This window comes from Marmota flaviventris, chromosome 2 (assembly GCF_047511675.1).
Source record: "Marmota flaviventris isolate mMarFla1 chromosome 2, mMarFla1.hap1, whole genome shotgun sequence".
In the NCBI taxonomy this organism is placed as follows: Eukaryota; Metazoa; Chordata; class Mammalia; order Rodentia; family Sciuridae; genus Marmota; species Marmota flaviventris.
The window spans coordinates 175,842,914-175,863,468 of NC_092499.1; the positions used below are offsets into that span (position 1 = coordinate 175,842,914).

Here is a 20,555-nt window from a genome sequence, read left to right on the forward strand (position 1 = left end):
CAGAGCATGTGCTTAGCAGGTACCTGGGGCCAATTCCCAGCACAGAAAATAATAATACCAAAAATAACGTCAGGGACGATTCCTAACATCATCAGTTGCTGTGGTCAGAAGGGGTCTCCTAATCATCTCACTTGTCTGTCAATCCCCTTCACAGCGAGACCTTCTCCCCCCATGGTATGGGGTCCAGCGACCAGGGCCACATCTGGGCAGACGGTGAGCTTCACCTGCCAGTCCCATGGCTTCTCCCCCCGGAACATCACCCTCAAGTGGTTCAAAAATGGGAATGAGCTCTCGCACACCCAGACCAGCGTGCACCCCACGGGAGAAAGTGTGTCCTTCAATGTGACCAGCACAGCCCAGGTGACCCTGGCCCCTGGAGACGTCCACTCTCAAGTCATCTGTGAGGTGGCCCACGTCACCCTACAGGGGAGCCCTCTTCGTGGGACTGCCAACTTGTCTGACACTGTCCGAGGTACAGAACCCTGCTCCCCACCTCAGCCCACACTGCCCACCCAGCCTGCTGCTCCCCAGGGGCCTTTGCTCCAGGAACTCAGTGGCTTAGGCTCTAGTTGTCAGCAGTGTTGTTACCTGCCATCACATATGGACTCCTGCCCTGTGTCCAGCATGTGCTGGTGGCTTCATTTCATTGAACATCAGCAACTACCACTGCTGAGCTCCTCCCAGAGCCGAGCCTTGACGTGCAGGGAGGTTCCATCTATTTGCTCACTTCCTGTAGGCAGCCTGTCAGCCTCACTCACTTACCCTCAGGGGAGCTGCTGGTCCCTTGGCACCTGTGGGTGGCAGGCCCTGTGGTTAGTGATTCACTCCCGTGCAAACCCTCAGTGTCTGAGCCCCTCTGCATGCCTGGCCCTGTCCCGAGGGAGGCCCCTGCCATGCTGGGAGGAGCTCAGCATCTGTGCCATAAGGTCACAGCTTCTCCCTGTGCTGTTTCAGTTCCGCCCACCCTGGAGGTCACCCCACAGCCCACCATGGCATGGAACCTTGTGAACGTCACCTGCCAGGTGAAGCACTTCTACCCCCGGAGCCTACAGGTGACCTGGGAGGAGAATGGAAATGTGTCCAGGACAGAAACAGGCTCGACCCTCTCAGAGAACAAGGACGGGACCTTCAACCTGACGAGCTGGCTGCTGGTCAACTCCTCTGTGCACAGGGAGGACGTGACGTTCACCTGCCGGGTGGAGCACGATGGGCAGCCAGCCACCACCAGGAACTACACCCTGCAGGTCTCTGCTGGCCCCAGGGAGCAAGGCCTGGACAACACCCCTGGTAAGGCCTCAATTCCAGCTGACCAAATGCTTTTCTACTTCATCTTGACTCTGTGTGTGTTGTGACGTGAGAGCAGTGACCCCTCCTTCCCCCAGGGCACCCAGAGCCTGGGAACAGCTGCGTCTTAGTCAGCACCCCACACCCACACTCTGAGGGTCTCCTCTGTTGGGTTGGGCACACATCTCATGGGGCCTTCAAACAGGGACACTAAGGAAGAAAGCAGGATGGGGGATGGGCCTGTCCTGGCAGCTGTCACTTGCCTTCTTCACCTGACACATGTCATATCCTCATGGCCCTCTTTCTGTTTCTCTCTTTCCACCCACATTGAGGGTCCCCCCAAAACACACAGTGATGCAACCAGGTATTTCACCTACCAGGTATTTCACCTGCCAGGGAAAGTAGTTCTACCTCCTGAGCTTCAAGTGACCTGACTGGAGAATGGACATATGTCCAAGATGGAAACTGCCTCAGTCGTCACAGAGAACAAGGACGCGACCTGTAACCACATTAGTGGGCTCCTGGTGAACTCCTGTGTGCAGGGTGGGGACGTGGTGGTCACCTGCCAGGTGGTACGCAGCCAGCCACCTCCTGAAGGCTAATTATTTTAACTCCCCCCAGAAGGAGCAGGGTACAGACACTTCTCTGGCGAGGGTCAGTGTCTAATCTGAGCAGCTCAGAAGGCTGAGGCAAGAGGGAGGTAAATTCCAGGTCAGCACCTGCAACTTAGTGAGGCTGTGAGCAACCCCTCGAGGTCCTGTCTCTAAATCAATATTAAAAAGGGCTGGGGAGGTGGTTGTGTGGATCAGCACCACTGGGTTCAACCTCCAGGACCAAAATGAAAAACATATCTACCTGGGGGGTCTCCACACCAGGTGAATGGGTCTTTTCTGTCTTGTATCTTTTTGTTTTAATTTTTTAGTCATAAATTTAGTATTCCTATCCATTACAGAATAATTCGCAAGTCTATAAATATGTATTATAACCTTAAATTCCCCTCCATCCCCCACTCCTTACCTCTAGAGTCTCCACTGTCAGGAGTTTGGTCCATCTCTCCATGGATCTTCTGACATAAACAGACATTAAAGAAGAAAGAGAGGGAGGGGGACTGTCCTGTCCTACTGTCCTGCCTTTTGTCTATCCACCTATCAGTTGCTTTGTTCTTTTTCCTCAGAGTCTCTCCAGCCTTCATTCAATATTGGAATTTTCCTACACATCTGTAGCCTCACTCGACAAATGCTGGTACCTACTAGGTGAAATCTGGAAAGGACTCCCTGAGGATGTAGAGACGGTTTGGAGCAGGCCCCTAGGTAACATTGAGTGGTCTCCACAGGGGTCAATTTCCTCCTGATTTGTGGTCACAGACCTACTGAAGTGAGGATCCTCAAACCCTCATCACAACATGTAAATTTCTGCTTGTGTATATTCTCCTTTGATGCTCCAACTACCTGTGTGTTAGGAGTTTACAGAAACGGAAACTAGGACAGCCCTGGAGAGCAATGGGAGTGTTGCTGATGGCTTCCTTCCCTGGCTTGTGGAAACTATCTAAACCACTCTAGGCAAATCTAAGTCACTGGGGTCAGGGCCAACAGCAGCTATAGAGCAAATTTTTGCTAATTAAAAAAATGTTCCTTCTCCCATAAATATTGTCCCAAAGATCCACAGCATTCTGGAGACCCCATTCTGTAGCCCTATGTGCCCTATTTCCCTGTGTAAGCACAGGAGCATGTCTGGACTCCTACAGACTCTTTCAAGGTCCAGGTTCCTTCCAGCATGCCCTACCATGGGCTTCATGTGCTGGGTCAACACTGGACCACTGATTTATCCTTGTCCCTTCTTGCAGGAAGAGTAATGATTAGAAGTAAGAGACAATTTCCCTCATGGTAGGAGATACATGGAGGCTACCTAATCCCATCCACTAATCAATCACTTTGCCAGAAATGCACACCAGTGCCAGTGGAGTCCACAGCTGGAAAGGTCGAATGATGAAGGACATTCTTCTACAAATCCAACAGCTTTGTTGCAGTTAATAAAAATAATGATAGTTTTCTCTAATCATAAAAAATAATTGGAGTATGTATTCAAATTTTTCAAAATTCTTTTTATTGCTCTTTTCTCTGCACCAACATTGGTTTTAATTCATCCTTCAGTGCATGGTACAATCTCCTTACAAAACCACCTGGGCATTAGGAAACCTTTCTCCAAGATTTAAAAATGATGTCTTTCCTTAGCAGTTAAAGACCATTCATGTGCTAGATTTCATTTTGGGTGCATTGGGGTACCTTGAGCTTCTTGAAGCAGTTTTAGTCTATTTTGTGAATAGTGTCAACTTTATAACTGCAGATTTCAGTCTAAAATCTGCAGAATTTCTACAAATACACCCAGCACCCTCTTTAGTCTTGATGTTGGTGTGTCCTTTCTCTCATCATCATCATCATCATCATCATCATCATCATCATCATCATCAGTGTAAGAGCATTTTCAATTTTATTGATCTTTTAAAGTTATCAACTTTGTGTTTCAATGATCTTCTCTATTACTTCTCTGTGTTCCATTTTATTGAATTTTGACTCTTTTCTTTATTATTTCCCTTATTCTGCTTGCTTGGGTTTCATATGGATCTTCTTTTATTGCTTCTGTGGGAGTAGGCTTCAGTTATTGATCTAAGACTCTCTCAGCTTCCTGTGACACACCTGGACACCAGCATGAAAACTGCATCCTGAGGGCCAGCCCATGGGACATGTGCCTGTGAGCATCCCTGATTCTCTCTGGAACCACAGCACTTCTCCTTTCTGGGAGGCAGCGAGGATTACATGATGCAGGAGAAGCATTTTTGTTGGGATGGGACGTGGAAAATGCCACTGGATGTCTTTGCAGCAGAGTTGATTGGCAGTCCTCCTGCTGTGACTGTGGTCAGCTTTAGCTTCTCATTGTCTTTCCCCAGAGGGACTGATGCCCAGAAATAGCCCTCCAATGCCAGAGCCTAATACCAACCATTTCCTAACTTATGTTCAAGCACCAGATGCCAAGAGAACTCCCTTCTTGAGGTTAAACCACTTTATTTCTGGTGAAAGAGTGAACAAGGGCACCTCATCACAGACCAGTGTCTGCCCAGGTGCCACTGACCTCCAGCACTGGGGCCATGTTACCAGCCAGCTGATGAGTCCCAGGTTCAAACTCACAGGGTAGAGTCTGATTCCCAGACCACTCCTGGAGCTGGGTTTCCATAGGAAGTGCCCTCTGTGATGGACATAGGGGATCAGGGAGCTTCCTGGAATGTTCTCAGCACACACATCAGGGTCCCTCCCACCTGAGGAGAGAAGAAGCAGCATATCAGCTGCCCCCACAGAAGCCAGAGGAACCCCAGAGCTGCTCTCACTGGAGGAGAGGAGCGGGGCCTTCCACTCCCTGCTCAGCCAGGCTCTGATGCTGGTGCCTTCTAGAGGGAGGAGGGGCAGGCAGTGCAGCTCTTCTCCACTGAGGGGGAGTCCCAGAGCACCACTCAGCTGAGAACCATGGCCCCCAGCAGGGTAGCAGTGTCCACTCCTTCTTTTTTTTTTTTTTGTTAATTGGGTTTTTGTGTGTGTGTGTGTGTGAGTATATTTATTCTATGATGTTTACACAATGATGAAATCACATACTGATAATTTTCTCAAATCATAGCTCATCATTAAATGACTTTATTATTGAACACAGTGGGTATGCTTTTTTTGGGGGGGGTACCAGGAATTGAACCCAGAGGTTCTTAACCACTGAGCCACATCTCCAGCCCTTTTTATATTATTTTTATTTTGAGACAGGGTCTTGCTGAGCTGCTGAGGGCCTCACTAAATTGCCGAGTCTGGCTTTGAACTTGCAATTCTCCTGCCTCAGCCTCCCAACCCTCTGGGATTACAGGTGTGCACCTCCACACCCAGCAGTTTTTGGTGGGTACAAAGCCAAAAAGCACAACCAAAAGATAAAAGAGTGGAGAAAGGTAAAGAGAGAAATGGGGTTTATTTCCAAAGCAAGGCTCTCCCCAAGGAATAGAAGTGTGGGGATTTTATTTGGGGAGCTTATCCATATTCATACAGGAAAGCAATTCAGGGGAGGACACATTCCTGAGTATGGTCAGCTTAAAGTGTACATTGCTCAGCTCAAGGTCATAGAGCCCAAGTTCCTAAGTTAGGATGGTGGGCATGCACAATTCAATATTATAATGATCCAGGTTTATTCTAGGTCACCTAAAAGAATAAAGCAAAGTGGCTGGGTGACTTTAGCTGATTCTCTGAAAGTCTGAAAGAGTCTTAGATGAAATGTTAACAGTTGTCCACTTTATACTTTGAATATAGCCCTTGCTGCTCTGCCACTGAGATTTATTTTTTTTAATTTTTATTGTTGGTTGTTCAAAACATTACATAGTTCTTGACAAATCATATTTCACACTTTGATTCAAGTGGGTTATGAACTCCCATTTTTACCCCGTATACAGATTGCAGAATCACATCGGTTACACATCCACTGATTTACATATTGCCATACTAGTGTCTGTTGTATTCTGCTGCCTTTCCTATCCTCTACTATCCCCCCTCCCCTCCCCTCCCATCTTCTCTCTCTATCCCATCTACTGTAATACATTTCTCCCCCTTGTTTTTTTCCCTTTCCCCTCACTTCCTCTTGTATGTAATTTTGTATAACCATGAGGGTCTCCTTCCATTTCCATGCAATTTACCTTCTCTCTTCCTTTCCCTCCCACCTCTCATCCCTGTTTAATGTTAATCTTCTTCTCATGCTCTTCCTCCCTACTGTGTTCTTAGTTACTCTCCTTATATCAAAGAAGACATTTGGCATTTGTTTTTTAGGGATTGGCTAGCTTCACTTAGCATAATTTGCTCTAATGCCATCCATTTCCCTGCAAATTCCATGATTTTGTCATTTTTTAATGCAGAGTAATACTCCATTGTGTATAAATGCCACATTTTTTTTTTATCCATTCATCTATTGAAGGGCATCTAGGTTGGTTCCACAGTCTTGCTATTGTGAATTGTGCTGCTATGAACATCGATGTAGCAGTGTCCCTGTAGCATGCTCTTTTTAGGTCTTTAGGGAATAGACCGAGAAGGGGAATAGCTGGGTCAAATGGTGGTTCCATTCCCAGCTTTCCAAGAAATCTCCATACTGCTTTCCAAATTGGCTGCACCAATTTGCAGTCCCACCAGCAATGTACAAGTGTACCCTTTTCCCCACATCCTCGCCAGCACTTGTTGTTGTTTGACTTCATAATGGCTGCCAATCTAACTGGAGTGAGATGGTATCTTAGGGTGGTTTTGATTTGCATTTCTCTGACTGCTAGAGATGGTGAGCATTTTTTCATGTACTTGTTGATTGATTGTATGTCCTCCTCTGAGAAGCGTCTGTTCAGGTCCTTGCCCATTTGTTGATTGGGTTATTTGTTTTCTTATTGTCTAATTTTTTGAGTTCTTTGTATACTCTGGATATTAGGGCTCTATCTGAAGTGTGAGGAGTAAAGATTTGTTCCCAGGATGTAGGCTCCCTATTTACCCCTCTTATTGTTTCTTTTGATGAGAAAAAACTTTTTAGTTTGAGTAAGTCCCATTTGTTGATTCTAGTTATTAACTCTTGTGCTATGGGTGTCCTATTGAGGAATTTGGAGCCCGACCCCACAGTATGTAGATCGTAGTCAACTTTTCCTTCTATCAGACACCATGTCTCTGATTTGATATCAAGCTCCTTGATCCATTTTGAGTTAACTTTTGTGCATGGCGAGAGAAAGGGATTCAGTTTCATTTTGTTGCATATGGATTTCCAGTTTTCCCAGCACCATTTGTTGAAGATGCTATCCTTCCTCCATTGCATGCTTTTAGCCCCTTTATCAAATATAAGATAGTTGTAATTTTGTGGATTGGTTTCTGTGTCCTCTATTCTGTACCATTGGTCCACCCTCTTGTTTTGGTGCCCGTACCATGCTGTTTTTGTTACTATTGCTCTGTAGTATAGTTTGAGATCTGGTATTGCTATACCGCCTGATTCACACTTCCTGCTTAGCATTGTTTTTGCTATTCTGGGTCTTTTATTTTTCAATATGAATTTCATGATTGCTTTCTCTATTTCTACAAGAAATGCCGTTGGGATTTTGATTGGCATTGCATTAAACCTATGGAGAACTTTTGGTAATATCGCCATTTTGATGATGTTAGTTCTGCCTATCCATGAACAGGGTATATTTTTCCATCTTCTAAGATCTTCTTCTATTTCTCTCTTTAGGGTTCTGTAGTTCTCATTGTATAAGTCTTTCACCTCTTTTGTTAGGTTGATTCCCAAGTATTTTATTTTTTTTGTGGATATTGTGAATGGAGTGGTTGCCCTCATTTCCATTTCAGAAGATTTGTCACTGATATACAGGAATGCCTTTGATTTATGCGTGTTGATTTTATATCCTGCCACTTTGCTGAATTCATTTATTAGCTCTAATAGTTTCTTTGTAGACCCTTTTGGGTCTGCTAGGTATAGAATCATGTCACCTGCAAATAGTGATAATTTAAGTTCTTCTTTTCCTATTTTTATGCCTTTAATTTCTTTCGTCTGTCTAATTGCTCTGGCCAGTGTTTCAAGAACTATGTTGAACGGAAGTGGTGAGAGAGGGCATCCCTGTCATGTTCCAGATTTTAGAGGGAATGCCTTCAATTTTTCTCCATTCAGAATGATGCTAGCCTGAGGCTTAGCATAGATAGCTTTTACAATATTGAGGTATGTTCCTGTTATCCCTAGTTTTTCTAGAGTTTTGAACATAAAGGGATGCTGTACTTTGTCGAATGCTTTTTCTGCATCTATCGAGATGATCATAGGGTTCTTATCTTTAAGTCTATTGATGTGGTGAATAACATTTATTGATTTCCGTATATTGAACCAGCCTTGCATCCCAGGGATGAATCCTACTTGATCATGGTGCACAATTTTTTTGATATGTTTTTGTATCCGATTCACCAGAATTTTATTGAGGATTTTTGCATCTAGGTTCATTAGAGATATTGGTCTGTAGTTTTCTTTTTTTGAAGTGTGTTTGTCTGGTTTAGGAATCAGGGTGATGTTGGCCTCGTAGAATGAATTTGGAAGTTCTCCCTCTTTTTCTATTTCCTGAAATAGCCTGAAAAATATTGGTATTAATTCTTCTTTAAAGGTTTTGTAAAACTCTGCTGTATACCCATCCGGTCCTGGGCTTTTCTTAGTTGGTAGTGTTTTGATGGCTTCTTCTATTTCCTCAATTGATATTGGTCTGTTTAGGTTGTCTATATCCTCCTGACTCAATCTGGGCAGATCATATGACTTAAGAAATTTATCGATGCCTTCACTATCTTCTAATTTATTGGAGTATAAGGATTCAAAATAATTTCTAATTATCTTCTGTATTTCTGAAGTGTCTGTTGTGCTATTGCCTTTTTCATCCCGTATGCTAGTAATTTGAGTTCTATCTCTTCTTCTCTTCATTAGCATGGCTAAGGGTCTGTCGATCTTATTTATTTTTTCAAAGAACCAACTTTTAGTTTTGTCAATTTTTTCAATTGTTTCTTTTGTTTTGATTTCATTAATTTCAGCTCTGATTTTAATTATTTCTTGCCTTCTACTTCTTTTGCTTTGTTTTGCTCTTCTTTTTCTAGGATTTTGAGATGAAGTATGAGATCATTTATTTGTTGGTTTTTTCTTTTTTTAAGGAATGAACTCCAAGCAATGAATTTTCCTCTTAGAACTGCTTTCATTGTGTCCCATAGATTCCGATATGCTTTGTCTGTGTTTTCATTTATCTCTAAGAATTTTTAAATTTCCTCCTTGATGTCTTCTATAACCCATTGATCATTCAGTAACCTATTGTTCATTCTCCAAGTGATGCATGATTTTTCCTTCCTTCTTTTATCATTGATTTCCAGTTTCATTCCATTATGATCAGATAAGATGCATGGTATTATCTCTACTCCTTTATAATGTCTAAGAGTTGCCCTGTGACATAATATATGATCTATTTTTGAGAATGATCCATGTGCTGCTGAGAAATAAGTGTAACTGCTTGATGTTGGGTGGTATATTCTATATATGTCAATTAAGTCTAGGTTATTAATTGTATTATTGAGTTCTATAGTTTCTTTATTCAACTTTTTTTTTTGGAAGATCTGTCCAGTGGTGAGAGAGGTGTGTTGAAGTCTCCCATAATTATTGTATGGTGGTCTATTAGACTCTTGAACTTGAGAAGAGTTTGTTTGATGAACATAGCTGCACCATTGTTTGGGGCATATATATTTATGATTGTTATGTCTTGTTGGTGTATGGTTCCCTTGAGCAGTATGTAGTGTCCCTCTTTATCTCTTTTGATTAACTTTGGCTTGAAATCTATTTTATTTGATATGAGTATGGACACTCCTGCTTGTTTCCAAAGTCCATATGAGTGATATGATTTTTCCCAACCTTTCACCTTCAGTCTATGTATGTCTTTTCCTATCAAATGCTTCTCCTGTAGGCAGCATATTGTTGGATCTTTTTTTTGATCCATTCTACTAGCCTGTGTCTCTTAATTGGTGTGTTTAAGCCATTAACATTTAGGGTTATTATTGAGATATGGTTTGTACTCCCAGCCATATTTGTTTATTTATGTTACTTAACATGGTTTGTTTTTCCTCTTTGATTATTTTTTCCCTTTACTGTACTACCTCCCACTGTTGGTTTTCATTGTTATTTTCCATTTCCTCTTCCTGTAATGTTTTGCCGAGGATGTTTTGAAGAGATGGTTTTCTAGCTGCAAATTCTTTTAACTTTTGTTTATCATGGAAGGTTTTAATTTCATCTTCCATCCTGAAGCTTAATTTCGCTGGATACACAATTCTTGGTTGGAACCCATTTTCTTTCAGCGTTTGAAATATGTTGTTCCAGGATCTTCTAGCTTTCAGAGTCTGTGTTGAAAGATCAGCTGTTATCCTGATTGGTTTACCCGTAAATGTAATCTGCTTCCTTTCACTTGTAGCTTTTAAAATTCTCTCCTTATTCTGTATATTGGGCATCTTCATTATAATGTGTCTAGGTGTGGATCTCTTATGATTTTGCACATTCGGCGACCTGTAGGCTTCAAGGATTTGGGATTCTGTCTCATTCTTCAAGTCTGGGAAGTTTTCTCATATTATTTCGTTGAACAGATTGCTCATTCCTTTGGTTTGGACCTCTATACCTTCCTGTATCCCAATGACTCTTAAGTTTGGTCTCTTTATGTTATCCCATATTTCTTGGATATTCTGCTCATGGTTTCTTAACAGTCTCACTGAGCTGTCTATATTCTTTTCCAGTTGGAATACTTTGTCTTTATTGTCTGATGTTCTATCTTCTAAGTGTTCTACTCTGCTGGTAGTATTCTCATTTGAGTTTTTAATTTGGTTTATTGCTTCCTGCATTTCTAGGATTTCTGTTTGTTTGTTTTTTGTAACCTCTATCTCCCTGTATAGTTGATCTTTTGCTTCTTGGATTTGTTTATGTAATTCATGTCGAAGTGATCTTTCATTGTCTGATTTTGCTGTCTAATGTCTTCCTTGAGACTCCAGATCATCTGAAGCATGTAAATCCTGAATTCTTTATCTGACATTCCATCTGCTGCAGATACTACCTCTTCTAAAATTGAGTTGACCTGCATTGCTTGTGGTCCTTTCTTTCCTTGTCTTTTCATACTGCTCACGTTTCTTTCTGCTTGGTGAAACTGTTGTGTTATTGAATTTTCCCCCTATATATTTATATTGCTCTTGTATAGTTGCAGGGTTGGGCGGCGGCTGTGCTCCTCCTCCAATTGGGGTGATCTGTGTATCAAGCCGGCGGGCCACTTGGCCACTTCTCCGGGTTGCGTTGTCTGCCTACCTTGTGGGCAACGGCTGGGCCCCTCCTCCAATAGGGGTGATCTGTCTACCACGCTGGTGGGCCGCTGGGCCTGTTCTCCAGGTTGCAGGTCTGCCTACCTTGTAGGTGCAGGTGGCGGCTGTGCCCTCCTCCAATTGGGGTGATCTTTCATCTAGGCTGGAGGGCCGCTGGGCCCCTTCTCCTGGACGCGTGGTCTTCCTACCTTGTGGGCGGCAGCTGGGCCCTTCCTCCAATTGGGGTGATGTGTCGAACATGCTGGCGGGCCGCTGGGCCTGTTCTGCCAGTGTGTCACAGTTCTGCCTACCTTGCAGGCACGGGCAGTGGCTTTGCTCTGCCCCTCCTCCAATTGGGGTGATATGTCTATCACGCCGGCGGGCCGCTTGGCCTGCTCTACCGGTCGGTCGCAGGTCTGCCTCTCTACTCCTTCTTATGGACCTGGCATCATTTCTTTAGTTACAAAAAAAAAAATTTCCATTGTTGTTAGAGGAAAAATGGTCCATAGTGACAAAGAAAAGACTCCACAGGTCTGCTTCCTTGGATATGGCTTTGTGTGTCCAACAGAAAGACTTCAGGTGACACAGCACTGGAGGGATGGTCTGATCTTTGGATATTTTGGTCCCTCACACATAGGAGAAACATTTTCTTGATCCATGAAAGTGTTTTCAGCCAGAAATTTTATTAGTTCATCTTACACCTTCTTAGCAGGCTCCCCAAGGTCCTGAGGCACAGGGTCATTCACCTACACATGGTACTGAGCAAGAAGCCTTGCTCTCCTCTGTCACCATGAAATGGCCCACCTCCATGTGCATGCCCCATTGAAAACTAGTTCCTTGGCATGAAGACACTGGTCATTGTTTTGGTCCAGAGAACATGATCTTAGTTATCAGTATATAGGACTCCAGGGAAGAGCTTCTCTGAGTTTGGATTCCTCTAAGCCATGACTGTCCCTAAACTCCCCAGGCCTCCGTTTCCATAACAGGAGGAGATGGTGATGGGTCTCCATGAGATGGTGAGGATCAAGTAGGAATCTCCATGGCAGGTGGGCAATGTGCATGGAGCTCATGTTTAAACCTTCCCTCAAGGAGGACACTCTGGGACCTGAGTCTGGGTGAATGGGAATAATGAGCCTCTTGACCAGGTTTCTGCCCCAGGCTGGACCAGGGAAACCAGAATAGGGGATGTATGCTAAAACTTCACAATTTTGTTGGGCCCAGGTAGCCTCACCTGGGGCAAGTGCAGGCTTCTGAGAATGCATTGGAGTCCTTCTAATGGCTCCCCATTTTCCCTTGATTTTCAGGAGCAGTGAAGTCTACTCTTGCTTCATACCTCATAGGCCTGTTCCTTGGCCCCAAGATCCTTCTAGGAGTCAGTGTGTCTGCCCTCTACATCCACAGGAAGCAGAAGTTCTGACTGTAAGTACCCAGGGGAGGGTGGAGAAAAGCCTGCTGCAGAGGGGGCAGGGCTAAGGGGAGTGCAGCCCACCTGTGCCCAGCTGCAGAGTCAGTGGGTCTAGAGAACCAGGATCATACCCTTCAGCACCCTCAGGATCTCAGGAAACTTCTGTGGGGTCCCAGCTCCCAAGAAGTGTGGGGGGTGTGCAGGAGATGAGGAGGTGAAGGGTTGGCAGTGGATGTACACTGAGTCCTAAGGGCTCCAGAGAGGATGAGCTGAAATGGTGCAATGAGGGTCAGGAGATTTGGTGTGCCCTTTGGAGACCACCCCTAGACTAGTCCAATAGTCAACTGCTGGGCCTCCATGGACAGAAAGGTTCTACCATTTGGAGCAACATTGAGAAGTTCTAGATGGGCTGCTCGCAGGGATGCTCTCCCTCTGACTTTCATTGTAAGGAAAGGAAAAAGGAATCAGGAATTTGGAGAGGCTGAGCTAACACTCCTGTCTTGGGGTTTAGTTTATTTAAGACAAGTGCCCCAGGAAAGTCATCTGAGTACATCATTGATCTCAGGAAACTCTCATGAATGGTGAGCAGATAATTGAATATGGACATGTTTTCCACAGAACTTTCCTCATTCAGGCTGCCTGGGACTCTCAGTTTCTGCCACCTTCTTACTGCACCACAGTACTAAGCCTGAGAGAAGGATCTGTGGAGATGCTTCTGTAGATGCTGTTCCAAATGCCTTCTCCCAGCACAACTGCCAGCCCACAGGCCGCTGACGCTCCTCTGCACAACCCTTGATTTTCCATGGCTGAGTATGCACTCATGGTTCTGAACATGGCCTTGGCACCTGCCTCTTGAAAGCAACTCATGACCCCTCCCCAGAATATGACAAGCAAGAACCATCCAAACACGTCAGGATGGCTTTCCTCATTGCCTTGGGCTTGGCCATCAAGACCCAAAGTTCCCACTCTCAAGAGTCATTCTTTTTTTTTTTTTTGCCTGCCTACCCCTCCTCTCCAGCCTTGTGGAGCTCCTCAAAGGAAACTCATTCTTGTTTCATAAGAAAAATTATTCTGTGTCCTCTTTACAAAAGATTGGCCTTTACAACAAGCCACTCAAATGCTTCGAGGCCTAGGAGTGGCAACTAATCCCCATTGAAGTGTGATGGTATTAAAATGGAAGGATCCTGAAGGATGTGAAGGAACTATACAGCCATATGTATTGGATCATCTTCCTATAAATTTATGGGGACGAGATGTTCTAGGTCAATTGGGATTAATATTAACAAATAACATTCCACATATCAATCCAAATGTGCCCACTATTATGGCTAGATAAGGTTTTAGGAAAGAAAAGGATTAGGAGAACAAGGACAAGGTATATTGGCACCAATACAAATAGATCAAAAAACAGATAGACATGGATTGGGTTTTCGGAAAGGGTCACTGAGACAATAAAAATTACTTGGAAATCAGAAAGGCCAGTATGGGTTCCTCAGTGGCCCCTGACTAAAGAAAAGATACAAGCAGCCCATGACCTGGTCAATCAACAATTAGTGGAGGGACATATACAACCTTCTGTATCTCCCCATAATACTCCCATTTTTGTTATTAAAAAGAAATCTGGCAAATGGAGATTATTACAAGATTTAAGAGCTATTAATAACAAGATGGTTATCATGGGACCTGTTCAATTGGGGATTCCTCAATTGTCTGCTTTGCCAAAAACCTGGTATGTTTTAGTTATAGATATTAAAGATTGTTTTATCTCCATTCCAATTCATCCTGAGGATAGTCCATGTTTTGCATTTACTGTCCCTGCGCTGAATCATGAAGGTCCTGATTAGAGATATGAATGGAAAGTACTCCCTCAAGGGATGGCTAATAGCCCTTTACTATGTGTCAAATTTATGTTGACAAAGCAATCCAGCCACTTAGAAATCAAAATCCTGAACTACAAGTATTTCATTATATGGACAATGTATTATTAGCATACAAAGATAAAAATACATTGCTAGAATGTTATGCCACACTTACAACCTTATTAAAAATTATAATCTAGAGATAGCAATAGATAAAGTACAATTAAATTTTCCAATTAATTATTTAGGAGTTCTATTATCCTCGACCATGGTCTGCCCACCAAAAATTTAAATATGAGAAGATCAACTTAAAACCCTCAACGACTTTCAAATATTGTTAGGAGACATAAATTGGATAAGGCCTTATCCAGGCATACCAACAAGAGAGTTGGGACCTTTATTTGATATCCTAAAAGGTCCATCAGATCCAAATTCACCCTGCATGTTAACGCCTAAAGCAAGAATGATATTAAAACTCATTGAAACATATATGGAAAATATGCATTTGGATAGAATTGATATAAGTTTGCCTCTGTTATTTATTGTATTACCAACTAAAAATATTTCTACAGGAGTATTTTGGCAAGAAGGTCCATTATTATGGATACATTTATCTTATTCTCCTAACACTATTCTTACTAGGTATCCTGAGGCTGTAGGACAATTAATATTTAAAGGAATAAAAGCAGCAAAGAGAGTGTTTGGAATTTCTCCTAATAAAATTATTACTCCATATACTATGGATCAAATTAATGAGTTAACTAGTGAGTTAAATACTTGGGCAATAATCTTGTGTAAATCTATTTGTTCATTTGATAACCACTTACCATCAAATCCTTTGTTGTCTTTTTGGTCCTCGCATCCTGTAGTTTTTACAAAAATGACAAGAAAAGCACCTATCATGAATGCTCCAATAATATTTACTGATGGGTCAAATAATGGTACAGCAGCAGTAGTTACACCTGATCAAGCTTTTACATTTTTAGTACCCAAACAATCAGCTCAAAAGGTAGAGCTTAATGCAGTATTACAAGCTTTTGTGATGTTTAAAGATTCTGTATTTAATTTATTTTCTGGAAGTCAATATATAGTTAATGCTATAAATTCCCTTGAAGATGCTGGTAGGATTTCCCATTCCTCTACTGTTTTCTCTTTGTTTTCCACTATACAAAGTATAATCTGGGACAGAAAAGATCCATTCTTTATAGGATATATCAGGACACATACAGGATTGCCTGGAGCCCTTAGTTTGGGCAATGATTTAGCAGATAAAACTACACATGACATACATGTTTTTTCAACACTAGAAGAAGCTGCAAATTTTCACAAATCTTCCATGTCAATGCTAATCCTTTACAAAAGCATTTTAAAATAACCAAGGAACAAGCTAGACATATAATAAAACAATGTCAAAATTGTGTGATCTTTTTATCACAAGTTAGTCTTGGAATCAATCCTAGAGGCCTGATATCTAATCATATATGGCAAATGGATGTCACACATTTGCCAGAATTTGGAAAATTAAAATATTTGCATGTTACAGTTGATACTTCTTCCAGATATTTGATGGACTCCCTTCATGCTGGAGAAAAAACTAAAGATATTATATCTCATTGTTTACAAAATTTTGCCAGTGTGGGCATTCCAAAACAGTTAAAAACAGATAATGGCCCTGGCTATACTTCTACTTCTTTTAAATAATTTTGCTCATCATTTGGCATTAATCATATAAAAGGTATCCCGTATAATCCACAAGGACAAGGCATAGTTGAAAGAGCCCATCAAGCTATTAAAATGTATTTACTACAACAAAAAGAGGAAATTGGGAAGGGATATAAATCCCCCAAAGATAAACTTAACATAACCCTTTTTACTTTAAAATTTTTAAATTTGGATTCATTAGGGCTTAGTGCTGTGGAAAGGCACATGTGTCCAAAAAATGTACATAAGCCAAAGGTACTTTGGAAGGATATTCTAACTGGACAATGGAAAGGTCCTGACCTAGTGATTGTCTGGAGTCGGGGGTCTGTTTGTGTGTTTCCACAGGGAGAACAGCAGCCGATTTGGATTCTAGAGAGACTAACTGAAGAGATTTCTATGGACCAAAAAGAAGATGATTTGGCTCAAATCCATAACAGCTGATATCCAGAACTCCAGTTTAGCTATCCTTACATCTGCGACCATGGTTCTCCCACACCTGGAGGCTAATGAATAATGAGCACCATTAAGACCTATTTCAAATGTAAAAAGCCTTGAGGCTTACTTGTGGGAATACCTTCAAACCCATATGCAAGTTATAAGAAAAAGGATGGGATATCAAAAGAAGAGTCAAACCCAGGTGGTAGCCAGGATGCTTTTTTCTATTTTATTTTTTGAGCTCATACAGACCTAGGTTAATGTTTTTCAGATCAGTTCTATTTTTTGATCAACTGTGGAGTTTTTGGGCATTGCAATGGAGATTTCACCTGTGAAAAGCTACAAGGCCTTTACTATTGTCACATTTGTGTTATGTGTTGTATATATTGTGTTATGTGTGCACATTTGTGTTATGTGTTGTATGTCTGTATGTGCATATGTTTATATATCATATATGACGAGCGCTCATGAAAAAATGGATCCAAATATTTTTTATTCACGTGATTTAAACAGTTTAATTTAAATTGGGTATTGTTTTAATAAGTGAACAAAAAAGGAGGTTAACAGATCTATTTGTATACTTTCACCTTTCCTTTTAATTATATTAAATAATTCTGTTCAAGATAATGTAAATTGTTCAGAAAATTGTTTTCTTAGTGCTTGCTGGAATGCTACACAATTTTCTTTAGCCATCATTACCAGATTCCTACCTTCATTCCCAGTGCCAGTGAAGACAAAAAAGAATTTCCAGTATTACTGAAAAACCAAATGAGACTTTGGAATTACAGCTACTATCATCACAGCTGTTGCTGTTTCTGCTGCTGCTGTTGCAGCTTCTCTGATAGCTATCACACAAACTGTACAACCTGGATTGTGTATCACTTCTATGCATTATGAATCTATTGAGACAACAAATTGTAACTCTTAATAGTACCAGGGTATGTTTGCTGACGGTGTCATCAGTGGTACAGTTTTTTTCAGGGGTTTCTCTTTTGGAGTCATCATTGGCTTGGAATTGTGGCATTTTGTATCCTCCTCCTTCGGCAGGTTGTTTATGGTGTTTGTGTAAAAACCACTATGGTCGTTATCCACAAGTATGGCTAAATATGTTGGGCCGGTAGTCAAAGATGGGTAAGATCCAATTACAATGGTACCAACCTAAGCCAGGAGGCTGACGATTTGAGGTCAGACCATCCAATGATGGGTAAGGACCATAGGTAGTATTGGACAACCTAAAACAGGCACTGTCCCTAAACCACATACTTGTTGTTTAATAAAACAAAAGGGAGGAGATGTTGGGGACCGCAAATCAATTTAAGATGGCCCCTGGCAATTTGCCAGGAGGAATGGTTTGTGAGGCAATGCTGCCGAGCCATTTAGATGGTGGGGATTCTTTATTGGCTGATTGCTGTATCTAGATGATGCCAATTGAGTCAAGCTGTGTGTAATCACTTAGGTATATATACCTCTGCTGTTCTGCAATAAAGCGGCTCTCGCTACCTTAGGTTCCCGCTACCTTGAGTTCCCGCTCAGTTCCCGCTGAGTTCACCCACAGTAAAGCAGTTCCCGCTTCAACCTTCAAGTTGCTTGTCAACTCCCAGTTATTTTGCCCAGGCGGACTGCAGCAATATCGAAATCTCTGGGACACTATGAAAACAGTTCTAGAAAGAAAGTACACTGCATGGAGTTCATACCTTAAAAGAAGAAAAAGTCAAGAAATAAATGACCTCACTTTACATCTCAAAGCCCTAGAAAAAAGAAGAACAAATCAACACCCAAAGCAGTAGATGGCAGGAAATAATTAAAATTAAAAGTGAAATCAATGAAATTGAAACAAAAGAAATAATTGAAAAAATTGACTAAACAAAAGTTGGTTCTTTGAAAAAATAAATAAAACAGACAGACCCTTAGGTATGCTAAGTAAGAGAAGAAGAGAGAAAACTCAAATTAACAGCAAATGTGATGAAAAAGGTAATATCACAACAGATACTACAGAAATACAGAAGATAGATAGAAATTATTTTGAAAATTTATAACCCAATAAATAGAAGATATTGAAGGCATCAACAAATTTCTTAAGTCATACGATTTGCCCAGTATGAATCAGGAGGAAATACACAATTTAAAAAATCAATATCAAGTGATGAAATAGAAGAGAATATCAGAAGCCTACCGACCAAGAAAAGCCCAGGACCAGATGGATACAAGGCAGAGTTCTGTAGTTCTACACTCCTGTTTTTTTTTTTTTTTTTAAAAAGGACTTTAAAGAAAGAATTTAAAGAAGACTAATTTTATATCCTGCTACTTTGAACTTTAAAGACCTTTAAAGAAGAACTAATAGCAATACTCTTCCATTTATTTTAGGAAATAAAAAAAGAGGAGCACATCCAAACTCATTCTCTGAGGCCAATATCACCCTGATTCCAAAACCAGGCCAAGACACATCAAAGAAAGAAAACTTCAGACCAATATCTCTAAAGAACATAGATGCAAAAATTCTCAATAACATTCTGGCAAATTAAATGCAAAAATATATCAAAAAGATAGTGTACCATGATCAAGTGGGAGTCACCCCAGGGATGCAAGGTTGGTTCAACATACAGAAATCAATAAATGTAATTCATCACATCACTCAAAGATAAGAATTATGTGATCATCTCAATAGAAGCAAAAAAAGTATTTGACAAAATACAGCACCCCTACATGTTCAAAATGCTAGGAAAAACTAGAGATTACAGGAATATATCTCAACATTGTAAAGACTATCTACACTAAGCCCCAGGCCAACAGCATTCTAATTGGGAAAAAATTGAAGGCATTCCCTCTAAAAACTGGAACAAGACAGGGATGCCCTCTTTCACCACTTCTATATAACATAGTTCTTGAAACACTGGCCAGAGCAATTAGAGAGATAAAAAAAAATTAAAGGGATATGTACAGTAAAAGAAGAAATTAAATTAGCAGCATGGCTGATGGTATGATTCCAAATTCAACAGACCCAAAAAGCTGAATGAACTTCTAGAACTAGTAAAAGAATTAAGCAAATTAGCAGGATATAAAATCAACACCCATAAATCAAAGGCATTTCTGTATACCAGTGACAAATCCTCAGAAAGGGAAATGAGGAAAACTATCTCATTTACAATAGCCTGAAAAAAAAAATACGTGGAAATCAACTTAATGAAAGGGGTAGAAGATCTATACAATGAAAACTACAAAACCCTAAAGAAAGAGATCAAAGAAGACCTTAGAAGATGGAAAGATCTACCTTGCTCTTGGATAGGCAGAATTAATATTATCAAAATGAACATACTACCAAAAGCACTATACAGATTTAATGCAATTCTGATCAAAATCCCAATGACATTCCTCATAGAAGTAGAAAAAGCAATCATGAAAATCATTTGGAAAAATAAGAGACGCAGAATAGCTAAAACAATCCTTAGCAGGAAGAGTGAGGCAGGTGGCATCGCTATACCAGACCTTAACCTATACTACAGAGCAATAGTAACAAAAAACAGCATGGTATTCGCACCAAAAGAGATCAGTAGATCACTGGTACAGAGTAGAGGACACAGAGTCTAATCCATGCAGAATGTTTAATAATGTTTCCAGGGTTAAAGCCATTCAATTCTTTAAGTATTTGATCAGCTAAAGAAGTAGGATCTGAAAAATCAATCTTACTTTTTTGTATATATTGAATATGATGATGGAGTTCCAAAAGATCCAAGCTGTTATTATTATTTTGCCAAAATAACCAACAAATGGTTTTTAACCTTCTACAAATCCCACTGGGAAGAATTGAATTTGGCAACTGTAATACACACATACTTATAGCTACAGTGACATTTAAGTCTTTCCTTGAATTTCAAAACTGAAAATTCATTACCAATATTTATGACAGCAACCTGTAAGGTATTTAGCTCAGTCTCAATCCTTTCATCAATATTTATTTGATTCTGAAGAGCCTTGGAAGTATTCTGAGCTGAATTATTA

The 20,555-nt window shown here is 41.2% G+C and overlaps 1 protein-coding gene across 2 annotated transcripts in view; it reads left to right on the plus strand.

Annotated features, from left to right (window-relative positions):
* Positions 1-20,555, plus strand: part of LOC114106959 (signal-regulatory protein beta-1-like) — a 355,204-nt gene that overhangs the window by 12,909 nt on the left and 321,740 nt on the right. The window contains exons 3-6 of one of the 2 annotated variants that reach the window (XM_071608807.1): positions 155-472; positions 955-1,287; positions 12,464-12,578; positions 13,183-18,063. In XM_071608807.1, the coding sequence (XP_071464908.1) occupies positions 155-472; positions 955-1,287; positions 12,464-12,576 (764 nt within the window). In that variant the 3' untranslated portion in view covers positions 12,577-12,578; positions 13,183-18,063. Of the gene's footprint in view, positions 1-154; positions 473-954; positions 1,288-12,463; positions 12,579-13,182; positions 18,064-20,555 lie in introns of those variants that run through there. The other variant, XM_071608808.1, reaches the window with a different exon arrangement.